Below are 20376 nucleotides of genomic sequence, written 5' to 3' on the forward strand. Positions count from 1 at the left end.
GATGCCAACCACACAAATTATAAGGATACATCCAGGATGCATAACATTTTTTTATAAATGACTTTAAGCCTTTTTAACTCTTCCAATTTGGAGAAAATATCTAAAATTATTTTTTAATTGACATTAATCAATATCTTTACAATAAATCGGAAAATAAAGAAGATGCCGTATATGTTATTTCAATGATTATTTTTTTTAAGTTGTTGTACGTGGAAGTGAAAAACGTACAAACGAAATTCACATTCCCATTGTGCGGGATATTCAAGGAATCGAATGAATGGTACGAGGTATTAAAAAAAAGAATATGGAACTATGAACATATGTACTGACATATTGGGATCGTAAATTTGTAAAACACATTTTCCAGTTTCTTAATTCCGAAATATATGTAAATTTTATGCGGATTCAGTCTAAATTACATCCCCATCAGTGTGAACCACGATTATGTATTTGGTAAAAACAACATATATTTTAACGGGATAGCCATTTAGCATTCGGTTTCATTAAATTATGGATTCTAAAAATGATTTAAAAAAATCCCCGAAAGAATAGGGGACGGGAAACAGGGTAAATTAAGGACTCTAATAAGTTGCATAATGAAAAGTCGATACATGTACTAGGATGTATGTACAGACAGGAAAACAAATGAAAATGATTCCAGAATGTGTTGGTTATTACAAAAAGTAATAGTTAAGGAATATCATGCCTGAGATGAATATATTTTAAATCAAGTATTACATTAGATTAAAACAATAACAATTGTTTTAATATTCCATATGAAATTTATATTTATGCTAATTTCATATTCATGCATCTTATTTCCTTATTTGCTACTTAAATGAAAATAAAATGATATGAAATTGAAGGCTGTACAAATGAAAAAAATGAATTCTTGAGCAATAAATCTTCCCCAAATTGTGGAAACATTGCCTTCCTTTTACTCATTTTCATAGAACTTACCATCTTTAAGTCAGGGGTGGATTCAGGAGGGGTCATGACCACTCCCCAAATTTTTGATTAAATTTTTAATTTTGATTATTTTAATGTCACTTCCAAGACATGTCGCAGTCCATTCAATTTCTGCTGATTACTATTATTGGAATATATATCACTGGATCTTGGCAATTTCTACAATGAGAATCAAGTCTTGTATTCCACTGGTTACTACCGGAATTAGGTCCTGAGGTGCTCATCAACAATGTATGCCTCTTTCAAGAAGTCATACTGATTGTATTTCCTCCCATTTGAGGATAGCAATTGTGTACCTCAATAAAACCCCATTCCACTTGTGCAATCAAGGTCTCAATATTTAGGGTGATTATGTTAAAAAGGACCCACAACTGGGTATCTTTTTTTGATTCATTATGTCTTCTATCTATGACCCAACGAAAGAAAAAAATAACTGCCTGAGTAAAATAAAATTATACCAAGTTTTTTTTAATTTCTGTTTAAACATTTCCTGCCAGCTAAGATAGGAAAATGTTTAATGGCTAACATTATCTAAACCATTGTAAAAATTTGAATGTATTTATAGCATTTTTAATAAAAAAGTTAGTAATTACAAGGAACAAACGGCCTGAATACCTTCAACCATTCCTACCTCAGCAGTCCTTTTCCTTCCCCTGCATCAGCTGTAATCGACACTCTTGGGTATGCTCATTGCCTGTAGCAGACTTTCAGCACTTTCATTTGAAATTTAGCAACAAAAATGAAATGTATGACTACCGACTGGAACTGTGACCAATGCCAGGAACCAAGCCAGACTCTGGGCTGGTAAAAATGTGTAATTGACCCATTCTTAATATCAACATAATCTTACGCACATTTTTGGGTATTTCGGATACTAAGTTTAGGTGAGCCATTTGCATCTTTTTCAAGTAAGTGAATTCTGCATTATGCAATAATCCAATGTACTCAATATTTTTGCATTCCACAGGAGTTGGAGCTCAAAAAAGAAAAGGAAAATGAGAGAAATTATCAACATTCAAAGTAGTGCGATTATACAGACAGATTCCACTAATAACTCAAAAAGATACAAGCCACAGTTCTGTAAAAATATCTTGACGTTGTTTCCCAAGGGGCACTTCCATTATAAACCAGTTAATAGAGATGAAGGGGAGTCACAAAAAAGCTAATATAAAACGATCAATTCATGGGGAAACATCTTAAGAATAAGGTGTTGTTTAATTTTTAACACCCAATGGGTAGGAATACCATCTTAGATTTATTGTAGCTGTACCAATGATCATATTTACAATATTATCCTATTAAACAAGGGTTATTTATTAATTAATACATAACCTACCTTCAATCTCAATATTTCACAGAAATATAGATTTCAGAATTTTATCAATACAGAAAATCCAAGAGATAAACACTCTCAGCAATTAGTAGTGCTATTAGTATTCATATTTGTATATTAACAAAGCTAAAATGGTGAGCCACCACTGCTAAGTTCCAGCACCAAGTTTTGTCCTTAGATCATTCACACGAGTTTTTATCTCAGATGCGATGTAGCGATAAGGATGATAATGAAGATATTCCTGCTGCTCCACAGTGAGACACTGGTTCTTGACATTTCCATCATTTGATGAACTTTCACTGGCTGAGTCTTTAACACTTGGTAGTGGTATAACTTTGGGTATCCCAACTAAGTTTTTGATTCGAGGTGATAGGACTAACAAATTCTGAATGAGACCACAGGCACTTGATGAAACCCAATAGAGGCTCATGCACTGAAAATAAAAATTCAAGAGAGAAATAGAGGCCAATAAATAAAGAAGCACACATTCTCACAAGAGTTCAAATAGAAATATAGCCGGGAAAAGTTGGAAAATCAAAGTTCATACAACAGTCACATGCATATCTTCTTTCAGCCTTTCTGGCAAAAAAAAGTGTAGTAAATCTGTGTATTGTACCGGAACAAATGAATGCTGGTACCTTATTGCACATGCATATCTTTGAGTAAGTGTATATATGTATGTGGTAGCAGAGCAGCTGCTCAGTTGCGATGGATAGCTTGTGTGTGTACTTCGGTCAGTGCCATAATGTATACTTGAGGGCAATAAAAAACCTGAATGTTATTTCATTCAGTCTTAAATAATCGTTCATTCTAGAACCTTGACATCAATTTTTTCATGGCATTTCAAAATCCTAATAAACACTTTCTGAAAAGGCACAGAAAACCTCTAGCATTCTGTATGAAACCTCAATGGAGGTTTTCAATACCCTCCTTCTATTCCTCAAAAAATCGATTGTCTCACAACCTCCTTCTATAAGTACTTACAAAACAAATTTATACTGTCAATTATAAATAATTGATGGACTATATTTAAAAACTTATCAATTAACACGTTGAGTGCGGATGGCATAGCATTGATGCCCAGCGTAGGACCTGCCAATGGGCGGGTGGCATTGATGGCACGCCGGCCTATGTCCTTAAGTCGCTCCATACGCTCTTCTGTGTGATGGTTTACCGCACACGCACTGGATTACGCTACCTTGATATGCCTTCCATTTTTGAAAAATAGTTATATTTTTATAGCACTTTGTTTAAATTTATGGAGTACTTTTTAATATAAAAGATTTTTCGCCATCAAAAAAAAATTAAAAAGTGATATTTTCTTTATTCTTCTAATTTTTTGTACTAAATGTTACCACATTTGAAGGTTATTATTCCCCTTTTAGTCCTATTAAAATTTTTGTAAACAATATTTAGTAATAATTTCCTTCCATCTCATCAACGAAAAATATTTTCGTATTACAAAATATGGTCACTATACACACGCTAAACACAGTTGAATAATCTGTTGCTGTTTTTATTATTTTTTAAACTTGATATTTACACAATGCCGTTATAACTCATAACAGTCTTCCACGTTATATACTTGCAACTCATTTTCTAAACAATATTTTCGTGGGGCGATCCTTTCAATAGGGGTTTGATTATATTGGTTACTGAAAAAGAAATAGATTTATTTCACTTTTTCTCATTTATTTCGTATGTGTTTGTTAAAGTTATTACGTGGGAATAATTACGACCACCATTTCGTTATTCACGGGAAAGAATGAAGTTTCTAGGAAAACTTTTATATTTTTCTTTTTGAATGAGAAATTGGAATTAGGGAAATCCTTGGGGAAAAAATTATCGAATTTCGGGGCTCATATAAAAGAGTCGTTTTACGTCAACTGAATCGGAATAGACTGCAAGTCGCCTGTTATCTCTATTTTTAGAAGAATTTTTGCCTTTCCTATGAGAAATGCATGCAAGTATTCTGTTGTGTGCATGTCGTAGAGAAGGTCAGGTCTTCCTTCTCAGTTTTTGCGACTCTCGCCATTAGTACAGTCTTTCCTTTGGACATCTTTCAATTGCGTGCATTTTCATTAGAGATTTCATTTTTTCTAATATTATCGTACAGTGACTTTTTCTATTTGACATTTCAGTATTTTACATAAATTTAGCCACTTACGGAAAACATCAATATCTTTCATATATCTACATTACTATGGTTGAAGCAATGCTTATTCATAAAATTAACTATTTTATGAATATGGGAGAAACCTTTATTTTTAATTTTATTCCTATTTTCAAACCCCAAGGACCATTTATGTATCAGCCTTTGGTGAACTAGGCTTAGAATATCTCCTCGCAATAAAACTACCTCTGGCACAATTTACTCAAGTGTATATGTGGAAAACTGCATTGGGTCTTCTCCGCTAAGATATTTTTTTAAACTTTGAGGCAATTTACATATTTTATGTTGACCAAATAGAGCTATTATAATCAGAAAAGAAAGCAAAATTTCTATGCGCAAATAAACAATTATTTTTGGATTATTATACGTTGCTGTTTTATCTGGAACATACACGTTTCGATATTTCTTGTACGTCGGTTCTAAAGGTTAATGCTTACATCTTTTTCCAACTGCAAAAGAGCAACCTCATCAGTCTTGTGTATTTTGTAGGTGTTATGTATTTCATAGTAATATATTTTATAGGTGTTAACTTTGGGTTTATAGGTGTTTGTATAGGTTTACGTTGAGAATGCAAGTGTGTGGGAGCTGAAGGAAACATTCTCGTCTGAAAGGTTTTGGTCCATATTGCCAATGCGTCTCAACATGCAGTTCTTCAAGGATAACCGAGTATAGGAATCTTACTTGGGAATGGGAGACATTTTTAGCCCATATAAATACCTAATGTATTATTGTATGAAGTATTGTAAGATTTCCATCCATCCCAGATTATTGGAAAAGATAGGAAAATATCTTTGATTTTTCTTGCCTTCACAGTACTTTTTCCCGAGACAGATTTCAACTAATTTTCCGTTGCATGCATTTTGGCGGGAACCCTGGAGTAGATAGATGATCTGATACCAAGAGGCCCCTTGCATAAAATTCGACCCCTTTTGAATTTATTCACTCAAAGAAAGAAAGAAATTTACTATCCAGGTAAAGAACTCTGCCTTCATGAGTCCACGTCGCTTTGGCGTCACAAACATGGCATTACATAATATATGCTTTCTGAGCCTAATGGTCTCGCGCAAAATGCTATAATTTACACTGGGGCGAAGGATCCTGATGTTGGAGACAGGGGACATGCAAACAAAGTTGTGCGAAAATTTATCCATAGATTTTTTTTTGTGGGCACAGTTTATACTGTGACTTAGCCACGATTTTGAAATGGGGGGTTTTTACCGGAGATTTCGGGGCCCTTCCAGAGGGTGCAGGGGCCATTTTACCAGCTTTTGGTGCCTCAACGGGGGTTGTAACCCAGAACCCACCCTCCCGTGGCTATGCCACTGAGTTTATAAATGGAAAATTATAATAATTCTGTTGAAATATCTATTGAGTTACTCAGAAAGGAAACTTACACCACTGAAACTATAAGGACAAACAGAAGAAATAATCCTCCTCACGTCCTAACCAAGACTCTAAAAAGAGGCGAATCAGTATACCTCTGATGGTGTATGATGTGCAGAAGTTCCATGGCTGTGTTTGAACTCTTTCTTCAAAGAATTTCACAATTATTTGTTAATTTTTGCAGCATTAACACTAAAGAAAATGTCAAAAAGATAAAATAACTTTCATATGTTTGCATGCAAATCTAAGTTACTATAGAGCGTTCCACATTTAGTTGACAGTACGGGCCTTATGGATAACAGTGTTCCCAAGTTTCCGCTCCGCCGGCAGGCATCCTAACAGCGTATGCAACCACACATAATAGAGCGCCAAAATGGTTTAGTTCAAAAAGGAGTTAGGGATCGCACGAAAGACGGCGTAAATTGGGGAATTTTTTAGCGTTAATTACAATACCTTTGCTGCAATATATAAGGAAAAGTCTTTTGTTATTTTATTATGTACTTATTCAATGCACAAGCTGAATAATGAATAATCTGTAATGTAAAAAATAACAATAAATTGAAGGATAATAAAAATTATCGCCACTCCTGAATGAGACAAAATTTCTATTCCTTCCATATTATGCATTATTGTTTTGACTATGGCTAGTGTTACATGAGAGGCGATGTTGTATAAGACATCATCAATCTTTAATTTTTTTTAAATATCCCGTACTTGGTTTATTGTAAATTAAAGATCTCTTTTCAAGCTGACATCTTCGAAGCTAATTTCCTTAATGTTCTCTTTCCTCCACCTTGTAGTAGGCAAGGATTCCAATTTCCTTGAGTAATAAGAGGCATTATCTACCACTATAATTAATCCTTCGGGTAAGTTTGCAAGAAGTGAGTGCTCAAACCATCTCTCGTAACACTCGCCACCCACTTCTTCATGCTCATCCATTGAGTGCTTTTTGTACAGAAACACATGCAATGCTTCTTTTATGAACCCATTTACCGTTTCTGCGTGTATAATAGCAAACCGTCCTCCTCGGGAAGTAGGGGCCAAGCCCAGTATCAAGGCCCTCTGCCAGTATTTAGTCCAGCAAGGAAAGCTTGACGCGGTTTTTCTAATTGTTTGTTTCGCATACTAATGTTCACTATTTGTCCAACATTAATCCAACTTTCGCCTGTGAATATACTCGTCCTGTGTTCGCGACGATATTTTTTTAGCTGCCTTAAATAATTAATTGTGCCACCAACGAATAATATCATCCCTTTCGATAAGGATGCTTCTTTTCCGCCTGCGTTCGTACACGAAGCCTATTTCCAAAAGAAGACGATATAGTGCTGTCCTTTTGTAATCTGGGAGAATACTATCCATATTTATCGATTTTAAGATGGATTTTAAAGTCGGAGGAATATTTTTCACGAAAGATTCATGTACCTTCCTTCTTATTCCCGATCTCACAAAATCGTCGAAAATCACTGCTCTCGAATTTTTGTAAGGCTGTCTAATTTCTTTAGTTTTTGAAGGAGTCACCGATGGACCACGGGAACTTTCCTTTCTCACTCTGTAAATAGTGGTCTCCTACCACCCAGTAGCCTTCGAAGCTTCTCGGCAGGCCTCACTAATGCTGAGAGATTTCCTTAAATACGAGAAGACTTTGAGCACCAACTGTCTTTCGCAGCTTATGAGCTTCTCACCTTTTCTCCTCTTCTTTGTATCGGATATATTGGTTGGGCATGTTACAGCAGAGATAAGTGTAAAACACACTTCACAATTCTCAAATTCAGCAGACCACACAACACTTGTTCACTCCAAAAAAATGCAATGACAAACTGAACGCCTTCGTAAATTCTTCCCCCGGCCCCTTCGGCTACGGTCGATTTTGGTGCAGGTTTTCTGGTACCCTATGAAAGGAACTCAGAAAAAAAACCCAAGCCCCCTTTTGTAAAAGGCGTAGACTGGATGAGAAAAAACTCAAGCCCCCTTTTGTAAAAGGCATGCACTGGAAGGCGTAGTGTTTCGCACAGATTATGAGATATTTTCTTTCTTGGCTTATGCGGTGGGACCGAAACACACAAGGCGAAAGCGTCTTATTTCCAAGCCGCTTGCTTACTTTCGTGTATCAATGTATTCAGATAAAAACACTACTGTTACAACGTATGAGTATTCTCTGTTTAGGATATCAAACGAATAGATAAATACATTTCATAGAATGCATTGACAAAACACTCCTTTTCCACCCGAGAATTTTCCCTCTGCGCGCAAGAAAAAGCAAGAAGCCCGGGCCAGCGGCGCCGTAATATTTTTTCTTAAGATCAAAACCTTGTAACTCGCTTCAGAATTGATGTAAGTTAATGATTTTTTCACCAAAAATAACTTTGTAGTTTTCTCCACATTTGATATGCAGCATATAGGGACCTACGACGTAAGAAACGTAAGTTAGTAAGCGACTACGTTTTACCTTGCAAAAATCAAAATTTTCTTGTCCTAAAGGGTGTTACGTTGGCATAACAACATTTTTACTCATAATTTGTACAATTGGTGAATACCTTCAAAGAGAAAATAGTGTGAAGAATTTTGTGCAGAAGATTCAATTTAATACAGACAACGGTCAGGCAGATATTGCGAGAAGAAGATAAAGTAAAAAAATACACGTTCCTGACGGAAATTTAAGGAAATGTTTTTTATAGCTTTTGTTATAATTTTTATCGAAAAACTATTGGCACCAATGAATGCAGCATCTCTTTCTACATTAGAATGCAATTTTTAATCAGTGCATAACGCAACATTAATTTTCGTGCTGTTATTGACAACACCGCGCTCCTGGCCTTATGGAGATTAACATGGGAAACGATTCTCCATAAGAGCCCATACTGTCAACTAAATGTGGAATGCTCTATAGTAAAATTAAAAATTTAGAAATGTGAAAATTAAAATTTGAAAACTTTTATTTGCCCAAAATTTGATGCATGGTTAGTGGATGGCATCTGCGGAAATATTTATCTTATTTTATAATTCAATAGTATAATTGCATTCTGCCAACATTTCAGAAATTATTTCGAGCTTCTTAGTTGCTACGTAAAAATATGTTGTCTGTCGTTCCTAATGTTTGTGCAACGGGTTGCATAAATATCCGGAGCATTTATCACACAGGTGCGGATGGCATCATTGTGATGCCATTAACAAATTGTTAAATAAATAGTCAAATGAATATACAAATCCTTTTTTTATGAAAATTGTTTTCATATTTTCGAAAAACAAAGTGAATGCAGTGAAAAAAATTCTCCTCCAATGTGAAACAACTCTAAGAAAATGTTACGCAATGAAAGAGTTAAGGCTTGAAATAAAATAAATGTACAGTAAACTCTTGATTTTACGAAGTCAGTGGGACCGGAAAATTGGCACTTCGTAAAATCGAGTTTCGTAAATTCAAACCTTTTTCATAAGTCACGAAAAAAATGTTCGCTTTTGTTTCTTCCGCCGTTTTTTGTCTTTAGTGGTCTTATTTAAATGTTTTCGGTGGTTATTCTCGGTATAATTCATAGAAAAGGCTTTTTACTATCGATTTATGATGTGAAAAATCGTTAAATAATTGTACCACCATAAAATTCCCATTTCTTGTTCATACTTCAACATCAACGATCGCTAAAGAAATTCCCGACCAGTTTAGAAAACGTAATCAAATAATGAATTGCAATGTTTATTATAAGATTTAACAGTAATAAATTTGTGGTTAGGAGCCAATAGCTACTATTAAGTATGCAAAAGATAGATATTTGTTTCTGACACCCACGGAATTTTAGCGGCAGCCGGCCTAACCGCCATTTATGTCGCCCTCTATCGCTCAGTGACGAGAAAAAAAGAAAAACAAGGGTCTTAGCCCGTTTCCAAAATAACCTTCGTAAGTTAATATTTTGAGTTACTTCGTATTTTCAGCAGAATGTGCTCTATTTTCACTGAGATTCAATTACGATCATAAATAACGTAGGATGTGATTATCTTCTGGCGAATATTTGAAGTAAATTCTGTTTGAGTTCTCCGTCCGACTACTGTGTTCCATCATCTTCGCAGACGTTGTCATAAAAGACTTAATTCTTCATCAGGACTGTATTCTTCATACCGGGTGTGAGGTGACCTGTTCATATAGTATGTTTCTCTCCTTTTATGCCGACAGGAGCAAGGTTCGAACCGGAAAACGACAGGTGAAACATCTTACAGTATCGGAGAAATATAGATAGAAACGTTATTATCCATATTGATTGTTTTCCTACAAGAGACGTTTTATCATTTCTCAACGTGGTTAAGTATTGGTTCGCTAGCGCGAATTCCCAAAAAATGACACGCAAAAACCTGTACCGTCACCTCATTTAGTTTTCGTGTTCCTTTCTCCGCCGTATTGAAAGTTAGGCAAAGGATCATTGACATAGAGAAAAGATTTTCTTAGTTTTAGCACTAAAAAATAGTCGCGCCATATCGTAAATAAATATAGTGTGGAAAGAGCAAAGAAATTAATTTCAATTGAAAAGTCAGCTGAGAAGAAGAGAGACAATTATAAGCGCGGCACCATTTTCCCGATAGTGGAAGATACTTCTTCCGCCTCTCTCTGGTTAATAACTTCCCCCCGTTGCAGGTAAAGATGAACCATTCTCAAGACTAGTGATACACATCAGAATTTGCCGGTTTATATACTCTGTGGTCGGGTGATTGAGAGTATATAAACCGGCAAATTCTGATGTGTATCACTAGTCTTGAAAATGGTACAGTGTAACCGAAACTAGTCGGCAATAAAGTGTGTGTTTTTGTAGAAAAGCTAAGAAATTTCCTTCCAAACATTAAATATGGAATTCTACAAAGTAAAGGCCTCAACAATTCAGTGCATGAACCATTCCCTTCTCCACAATCGGGGAAAGTTCCCAGTGGGTGGGGTGAATAAGAGTGGGATGGGGATTGCCTGAGGGAAGAAGTGTGGTCAGCACAAGGACTGGTGAAGGGGGCGAGACAAAGAAGGGTGGGGAAATGGCCTTCAGCTCTGCCTCAGACTACTTTTGGGGGCCGTATTTTTTGCGACGCACACAAGCTCAATCTCCTTAGGGAGGGAGTGAATGGGAAATGCTGGGGTAGGAGGGGTTTGGGATGCGTAAGGTGGGTGTCAGCTAGATCAGCCAAAGGCGGCAGGAGGGAAGGGACGGCTTTGGAAAGACAGAACCCCAGCATGGGAGAACGGGGAAGCGCGTGAGAAGAAAGTTCATGGTTAGACTTGGAAGTGCATCTTCATTACGAGAAGCCTGAAATATAAATTGGCGGTAAATAGAGCCCAGTACTTAAGATATTTAAGTTGTTCATTCACAAAGGCCAATATATACACGAAAAGATATTATGGCGCGGATTGCATGTATCAACGTCCATTTCGGGATGTTATTAATTTCTGTTCCCATTTATAAAAGTAGCAAATAGATTTGAAAGAATGATAATCATGAATAAAAATATCTAAATCGATATCCGAACGCACATGAGCAAAATAGATGAATGTATACATACCGATCCATCGCAAGTAATACCGCTCAAGCTTCTTCCGGTATAGGACTTTAAAATCCTGGATAATGCCTTGGTCCAAGGGCTGGGACTTGCTAGTCGAGTTCGGGGGTAAAAAGAGGACTCGAAAATTAGCCAATTTTAGATCTTCCACGTATTTATGAACGGTGGCATTATCCATTATTAAAACAATTTTGCTGTTCTCTCCAGAAATTTTTCTCTGTAGACGTATAACCGTTTGCTGGAAAATTTCTCGGGTCATCCAGCTGTTTTTATTTGCATGGTAAAAAACGGGGAGGGCTTCCAATTTTACATGTTTTAAGCAACGTGGCCTTTCAAATTTCCCAATGACAACGGGCTTATTTTGTCCGTGCCCGTTTGGTTGACGCACAGCCCCACAGGCACTTTACTCTTTTTTCCCCCCATGGCACCTTTGCCCTTTGAAACCCAGGGTTGCGTCAGGTAATGCATTAAAAAATAGCCCAGTTTCAGGGGCCAGCGAGGGTGAGCTCGTCGAGGAAAGGGTCCCGGATTAGGGACCCTTCGAAGTGCTTCGGCGAAAAGTAGTCAAGTAGTCTTCGAAGTACGTTCACAGCAGTGCAAAGGGTTAATTAGGGGTGTACGAAATACTCCGCGCGACCTTCCTGACATGTTAAACTACGAATTATTGTCGATGCTATGTTTACGAACAGGCACGTAAATAGGGGCATAATGTCAGCCGCGATATTTTAACTGAACTCCTACTCCCCCTAAATTCCCACAGTGAGATTTTTGGCAACCCATTTCTCTCCAAAGTTGCATTATCATTTACGATTTCGCACTTTTGATGGACCACAGTTGGAAGCGCTGATTTTTTAGCTACTTACGCCGGCGTAACTAGTTTTGTTGACAAATTTTTCGCCGTAGTTCGTATAAACGAATGCCATTTGCTCCTAGGGACCGAGCCGAAGTTCGTAAATTCAAAAAATTTCGTATAATCGAAACTTCGTATAATCGAATAGCGCCATGTATTTAGCATAGGCTTTTCACCGGGACCGCAATATCACTTCGTATAATCGAAAACTTCGTGAAATCCTGCTTCGTAAAATCAAGAGTTTACTGTAATTATCTTAACTTATACTTAAATTCTATCTCCATTGAAAACCCATACATAGGAAGTTTTAGTAAGCTTCCATTTTCTACAATAGCAATTTTTTTCTTTTTTTTTGCGCTATAAATTATTTGATTGGCCCAATTGGTTTGTGTACAAACAGATGGCGAGTCAAATATAAGTATCAATACAGAAGTTAACAGGTTAACTATGAAACATATTTTACAGTTACAGTATGTATTACAAATGAAAATCACCACAACATAAAGAAGAAAAGCATAGCACAGCATATAAACACATACATACAGCAAATAAACATTATTTAATTACAATAGCTGTAAAAATAATTTTGTTAAGTATAATAGTTTTATTAAATAGATATAATAGTTTTATTATGTAAAACAGTCCTAAAGGAAAACATTTTCCTCAACTAGTTCCCATTCCTATCAGGAAACATGATTGAACCTTATCACACACAGCATTTCTCGAAAGTTACCACTACCATGCATTGAAAACCATCACAAACATAAGTCTAAGAAAAAAAATACTCACAGTTGGAACACTTGATGCAATAGGAACCATTGCAATGCTCAACAGCCGTATGAGGTTCGTTAAATTTCTTTGAAACTTAGTCGGTTCTTTCAATCTTGTGATTGTTTGTAACTGGAAAAAGTAGATTGATAGTAGAAATTTTTGGATAACAAAGTTAAAAGCTAAAAAAAATTAATTGTTCACTTTAACCTTCATGAACCAAATGTCAGTCATAGAATATTAGGGATTTCCTAAGCAAAATAGCATCAGCTATGGTCTGAAATGAGATGACCAGGTGTAACCAGGCGACAGGAAAGTGAACACCACCAAAGAATCTGGCAAGAGTGCTCTGTCAACCCTCAAGGTCCATCTCAGTGTGAAGTAAAACTCTTTCTACTCTGTCAACTATGCATGAACCCTGGATCCAAAATGTAAAGTATACATGTGAGCATTTAAGTAGAACCTCCCTGAGTTTTTCAGCCTTTTTTTCTAAATACACAATAAGTGATTGAATACTGTAAAATATTATATGGGAGAACCCAAAAATAAACAGAAAAGAGCTATGTTTGATAGAGCTTGTGTCATGAGGAAGTCCTGCACTAGCATAGCTCAACTAATTTATGGTTTATAGTGGTCACTCAAGCTACCTGGGATAATAGTTTATGCGAGGTAATTGGAATTTATTTTTTAATTATCAGTCAAGGTTCAAGTAGCTCATTTTTTTTTGACAAGTACTTTACAATTGCAGTGAACAGAATATGTATCTGTCATAACTGCAGTGGGAAGAAAGTGTGAAAAATAATTTTCACTATTATAAGCACCAACCCGAGTGGAACTTTTCTAAAACCTATAAGAGGTACTCACTTCAACAATTGCCAAATTTAGTAGTCCCAGTGTCACCGGAAGAATTAACGTATGATCTACGTCAATTAAATTTGGAAACCATAAGCAACCACCCTGGCTAAGTTGCAGAAAGATCAGTTCAGCAGCTGAAATAAAGTATTACTGATTAGCTAATCAGTGACTAACATTGCAAAGAGAAAATATTATGTTCGATTGAAATATGACACATTACCAGAATCGCGGTGAGGGAGCATGTATGCCATATTCCTCAGTGATATCGATAAAAATATCCACATAGGCATTTGGAACCATATTGGTAAACTAGCTTTAAATGGATGACAATTGTCTCTCACCACTAGTTTGTCCCACTGTTTCTTTAGCTGCAAAGGAGATCGTGAAAGATAATGTTAGAGTAAAGTAAATATGTTCTCAGGTTACTATGTGATTGACAACAATAATGTTTATATATGTGAAGTAAATAAATGTTTATGGATTCCTAGTGAAGTGCAGAGTCTAAGTAATTCTACCACAAATTAAAGTAAAAACCAAAAGGTTATGGGCTCACGGCAAGAATTGCAGTAAAAAAAAAAAAAAGGAAAATTTGAAGAATAAAAGAAGGAAAAAAACGGAAAAAAGAGATGGCGATGTCAAGCGAAGATATTACGCACATACAAAAATTGAAGGACACAACAACTTACTCTATGTGGTCTTTCCAAATTAAAATCCTGTTCCGAGCCAAGGAAATGATAGAAGTAATTGAAGGTGAAGATTTAAAGGAGAAAAAAGATATGAATCAAGAAGAGACGCGGAGATGGAACATGAAAGACGCCAAGGCCCAATATTGGATAGTCTCAACAATAGATAGATCCGTGGTCCACCATATAATGACCTGTAAAACAGCTAAAGAAATGTTCCAGAAACTTAAATTAATATACGAAAAGGACACAGAGACTCAGAAATGTCAACTCCTACAAGAATTTTACGCATACAAATATGACAGTTCGAAGGACGTCATGACAAACATGAGCAATCTGCAAAACATTGCTTATAGACTGAACGGACTAAAACAACCCGTCAACGATCTCATGATAATGACGAAAATGATGTCCATCCTGCCAGACAAATTCCGGCATTTCTCGAGCGCATGGGATTCCGTGAGAGGACCAGATAAAACAATTGAGGACCTTTGCGCACGTCTTCAAATAGAAAAGTCGAAGCTGAAGACGGAAAACGAAACAGATGTGGTATCATTCGCGGCAAATTACAAAAACGGTAAAATTAATTATAAAATAGATAGTGTGTTTTTTATGCAAAGAAAAGGGTCATGTAAAATCCAGATGTCCTAAAAGAGGGTGTACAATATGCAAACGCACAAATCATAATGAAAAGGACTGTTTCTTTCGAGAAAAATCTTGCAAAATATGTAAGAAAACAAATCATGACGAAAAAAATTGTTTTTTTAAAAATAGGGGTCAGAATAATGAAAAAAGGTATAGAGACAGGAACTCAAGAAAAGATAAATTAGCATTTTTTGCGGATTCTGAGGCTAACCTTAATCATAATAATATCTTTGAATTTGTGATCGATAGTGGCGCAACGAAACACATGGTAAATTCCATCGAAATGGTTAAAAATTTGCGTAAGTGCAATGAAAATGTAAAGGTTGCTAAAAAAGATTCAACTATGACAGTCAAAGGAGTAGGAACTCTAGATCTAAATAAATGTAAATTAAAAGAGGTGTTGTGTGTACCGGAACTTACTAAAATTTAATGTCTGTTTCTGAAATTACAGAGAATAATGGAACCGTATTATTTACTAAGGATAGTGTTCAAATATTAACTGGTGAAATACCTATGCCAAAACAAAATATTGTAATAGAAGGTAAGAAAAGAGCAAATGGAATGTTTGTAGTTGATCTCAATGGAACTGATGAAGCCATGTTAACACAGACAGTTAATGTAGGTATGGATTGGCACAGAAAAATGGGCCATTTAAATTTTAAAAGTCTTAAGAAAATAGCATCATTATGTGATGGTGTGCCAAAAGAAATTGCTAATATAGACGAAAATAATTTTTGTGCTGTTTGTGTGAATGCTAAACAAACCAGATTTCCTTTTAAAACAGAAAGAATGAGAGCAACTAGAATAATACAAATAATTCACACTGATGTATGCGGACCATTTGAGATTGAGACTCATGATCGTAAAAGATATTTTGTAACTATGATAGATGATTTTTCACATTTTTGTACAGTATTTCTTATTAGATATAAGAGTGAAGTGTCTGAATGTCTGAAGCAGTTTGTAAACTCTGTTGAGAATCAATTTAACAAAAAGGTTAGCGTGATACGATGTGACAATGGAAGAGAGTACTGTGCTTTAGAGTTACAGTCATGGTGTAAGAACAAGGGTATTGTGCTAGAGTATACAGTGCCTTACACTCCTCAATTAAATGGTAAAGCAGAAAGAATGAATCGTACACTTCTTGAAAAAGCTAGATCATTAATATTTGATGCAAACCTACCCAAGGAAATGTGGGGAGATGCCATTTTAACCGCAGCATACATTACAAATAGATGTCCGAGCACTACTGTGGACAGAACACCAGTGGAACTGTGGTTTGGATATAAACCGAATCTGAAAGGGGTTCAGATATTTGGTTGCAAAGCCTATGCTAAAGTTTTGAAGCCTTTGAAGAAAATGGACAATCGATCAAGAGAATGTATTTTCATTGGATATGCCAGAAATGCATACCGATTGTGGGATCCAGAAAAAAGGCAAGTTTTTGTCTCTAGGGATGTGATTTTTGAAAAATCTCCAACTAAAAATAAAAGCCATATATGTGAAAATCAGCAAGATGTCGGGAGAGTTAGAATTTGTAATAGTATAGAAAATCTAGACAAGGAAAAAGAAGAAGTAGAGGAAAGTAAAGAAAAGAATTTAGAAGAATCTAGAGAGAGTGAAGAAGATATAGATGAAGATATGAGAAAAAATAATGAAAGGGAAGAAACAAGAAATAAAGAAAGAAATGAACCAGAAGTAAGAGATGAAGAAAGAGATTCAACCACACGAAATTTAAGACCCAGAGTAAATTTAAGAACGCCTTCAAGATACAAGAACTATGCTATGCGATGTGAGACAGATGAGGTATCACTGACTTATAGTGAGATAATGGAAACAGAAGACAAAGAGAAATGGAAGCTTGCACTCAAAGAAGAAAAAGACTCATTATTGAAGAACAATACCTGGGAGATTGTGGAAAAAGAAAGAGCAGCAGGAAAGCAAATATTAACAAACAAGTGGATATTTAAAAGGAAAGAAGATGGTCGATACAAGGCAAGACTGGTGGTGAGAGGATGTCAACAGAAAGAAGGAAATATAGATTTCAAGGACACTTTCAGTCCAGTAATAGATACTACATCATTGAGGATTTTATTTGCAATTGCAGCACAAGAGAACTTTAGAATCAAGACATTTGATGTGAAAACAGCTTTTCTAAATGGCCAACTAGATGAAGAGATCTTCATGAAAGTCCCTGAAGGCTACAAAGAGAGTGAAAATAAAGTGTGCTTACTGAAAAAGGCACTCTATGGCCTCAAACAAGCTCCAGCAAAATGGAATGAGAGAGTGACAAAATTCTTTAGAAGAGAAGGGCTGATACAGACAGAAAGTGATCAATGCATATTTAGAGATGTAACAAAAGGTTTGTATTTAGGAATTCATGTAGATGATGGAATTATAATTGGATGGGACATTAAACAAATAGATGATATACTGGAAAAAATGACAGAAGAATTTGAGATAACAGTAATGGATAATCCAAGCTCCTATCTGGGAATGGAGATATCAATGACGAGCAATGGCATATTTTTATCACAATCAAAGTATGCAAGAAAAGTATTGGAAAGATTTCGGATGCAAGACTGCAAACCAGTTAAGACTCCATTGATGCCGAACACCAAAGAAAAGTTAGAACAGATAAGAAGAGAAGAAAGGGTAGATTATCCATACAGGGAAGCAATTGGTAGTTTACTATACATGTCATGCAAAACTAGACCAGACCTTGCATTTTGTATTAATTATGAGAGCAGATTCATGGAAAACCCTGCCAAAGAAGATGTGGAGAATTTAAAAAGAACAATGAGATATCTTCAAGGAACAAAAGGGTTAGGAATACATTTCTGCCCAACAGAAATGGGAGAACAAATAAAGCTGCAGGCATACTGTGATTCAGACTTTGCAGGAGATATATTTGACAGAAAAAGTACAACAGGGTATGTTATTCTGTTTGGTGGTGCACCAATCCTGTGGTGTTCACACAAACAAAGTGTTGTGGCACTATCCTCAACTGAGGCAGAATTCATTGCAGCATCTGAATGCTGTCAAGAAATTAAAAATGCTAAGGCCTTAATTGAGGAGTTAACAGGCAAACCGGTGTTAATAAATTTAAACATAGATAACCAGAGTACCATCAAAATGATACAATCCGGCCAAATGAGTAAAAAACAAAGCATATTGAGGTGAGGTACAGATTTATTAGTAGGGAATATTCGGAAGGTTTATTGGATTTACAGTTTTGTCCCTCAGAAAACCAATTGGCTGATATTCTCACAAAACCATTGTTAAGCATTAGATTTGAGAGATGCAGGAATGCTATTCTCACATGTCATCAAACAAATATTTAATGTAAAAATTCAGTGAACATTTGAATGTTTGTTTTCATGAAGCATATTATTTTTAATTGGAAATTGTTAATGAAATAAGACTACTGATGTTTATAAATAAAAAAAAACTGTTTGTGTTAGAGTAAAGTAAATATGTTCTCAGGTTACTATGTGATTGACAACAATAATGTTTATATATGTGAAGTAAATAAATGTTTATGGATTCCTAGTGAAGTGCAGAGTCTAAGTAATTCTACCACAAAGTAAAGTAAAAACCCAAAAGATAACATACGGACAAGCCCATAAATGAGGACACAACCTGAGCACTACTTACCGAGTACTTGTAATGCAGTTGAGCTTGTTCATTAGACCATCCAAACTTTTTAACAGCAAAGCTAACTTCCCTTCCAAGTTCTTGGGATATAGTTTTCATTTCATGCTGTAAGTTTTGCACTTTCGCGAGAATGTAGTTCTATAAATATACAAACAACTATTAATGTTCAAACTAAAATTCATTTAATTATAAGCACATTTTCTCACCTGGTGGAGTGCTAGAGGAAATGCAACCAAGGATCTCACTACCACCGTAGTGACAATGATTGAAGCCCACCAAGGCAAACCAGACGTATCATGAATTAATTCAAAAAACTTCTGTGCATGATGTACAGGGGTACTCTCAGATAAATATGTGAATAAATTACTCTGTGCACGTGCAACTGACTCAAAAGAAGAATGTCGCATGGAAAAACCATTACTGAAAGGATCATTGCCACGAACGAAAATATTCCCATTAGATAATAGAGGCTTTCCAAATAAATTCACACAACGGTAACTTCCAATTCTTATTCCTGCTGTACTTTTGAAATCATTAGTATTTCCATGAGCAATGCACCGCTTTGGTACGTAACAACTGCAAATACATACGTGATTTAGAAACTTATATTTACTTGAAACCAAATAATATCTATATTTTGTAGGTCGAAACAGATAACAACGCATTGTTCAATTCTAGATTACCATGCGATTAATTATTTCCCTAAATTCAGCAGAGAAACTTAAATGAAAACTTTTTTATAATTCGAAAAGCTCATATCTTGAATGACTCAATCGACGATCTGCACACAAATATCTGTCGCCACCACTGTCATGTGAGCGGGTATCACAATTATTTGAACCCTAGGTATTTTTTTCTTGATGATGATGACAATTTCTTACCACGTTACCACCGTGACCGGCGTACACACTGCTACACATTCCGTCGTATTTCACTTAGACCATTTAAGTAGCGAAGTAGCCAACGAAAAATGTCAGCTGAAAGACGATTTGCGCGTTTGGCATGACGTTTTATGAAACAATGGTACGGCCGGTATACGCGCCGTGTAAACTGGAAATTATGATCATACCATTGCGGTGTAAACGGGAAGGTAAGGGTGTGACCAAGGTTGACACATGCGTAGTGTAAAGGATAGGCATACTCCATACCCTCCATACTACAGGTTGAAGATGTCATAAAATCTCTCGCTAATAAATGGTCTGTCGGAAGTGATGGGGTACCTATGCCTATTATTAAGCTAGCTGCTAAAATTATTTCTACCCCTCTATCGGATATCTTCAATTTATCAATCTGCAATGGTCATTTTCCGACAAATTTAAAATTTTCTGTGTTATGCCCAATTCATAAAAAGGGATCTTTGAGTGACTCAAATAACTATAGACCCATAGCACTACTATCTGTTTTCTCGAAAATCTTTGAAAAACTCTTTTACAACCGTATCATTGTCTATCTGTGTAAATTTAATTTATTGAATCTCTCCCAACATGGCTTTATTAAAGGCAAGTCAACTATGTCTGCTGTTTTTCAGCTTGTTAATGAC

General features: G+C 35.8%; 1 protein-coding gene across 4 annotated transcripts; it reads right to left on the bottom strand.

Annotated features, from left to right (window-relative positions):
- Positions 1 to 2205: 2205 nt before the first annotated feature.
- LOC124168019 (cytochrome c oxidase assembly protein COX18, mitochondrial) lies at positions 2206 to 19808 on the bottom strand. 4 transcript variants are annotated; one of them, XM_046546101.1, is made up of 7 exons: positions 19520 to 19711; positions 19043 to 19412; positions 18837 to 18974; positions 14072 to 14219; positions 13861 to 13985; positions 13018 to 13128; positions 2206 to 2735 (listed from the first exon to the last, which is right to left on the bottom strand). In XM_046546101.1, exons 2-7 carry the CDS (start codon positions 19241 to 19243, stop codon positions 2451 to 2453), a joined length of 1008 nt encoding a protein of 335 aa, XP_046402057.1. In that variant the 5' UTR covers positions 19244 to 19412; positions 19520 to 19711; the 3' UTR covers positions 2206 to 2450. The 4 variants fall into 4 exon arrangements, with proteins under 4 accessions (XP_046402057.1, XP_046402058.1, XP_046402056.1 ...); XM_046546102.1 differs by lacking the exons at positions 19043 to 19412; positions 19520 to 19711 and adding an exon at positions 19718 to 19808; XM_046546100.1 differs by having other exon boundaries at positions 19043 to 19711.
- Positions 19809 to 20376: the final 568 nt, after the last annotated feature.

Source organism: Ischnura elegans, chromosome 11 (assembly GCF_921293095.1).
Source record: "Ischnura elegans chromosome 11, ioIscEleg1.1, whole genome shotgun sequence".
Taxonomy (NCBI): Eukaryota; Metazoa; Arthropoda; class Insecta; order Odonata; family Coenagrionidae; genus Ischnura; species Ischnura elegans.

Excerpts from the sequence above, each read along its gene's own strand:
- LOC124168019 (XM_046546100.1), bottom strand. The coding sequence starts at position 19,501 with ATGCGTTGTTATCTGTTTCGACCTACAAAATATAGATATTATTTGGTT. Across the intron at positions 13,986-14,071 it reads GCTCCCTCACCGCGATTCTG|CTGCTGAACTGATCTTTCTG; the intron begins GTAATGTGTCAT and ends ACTTTATTTCAG. Across the intron at positions 2,736-13,017 it reads TTGCATCAAGTGTTCCAACT|TGCATGAGCCTCTATTGGGT; the intron begins GTGAGTATTTTT and ends TTTTATTTTCAG.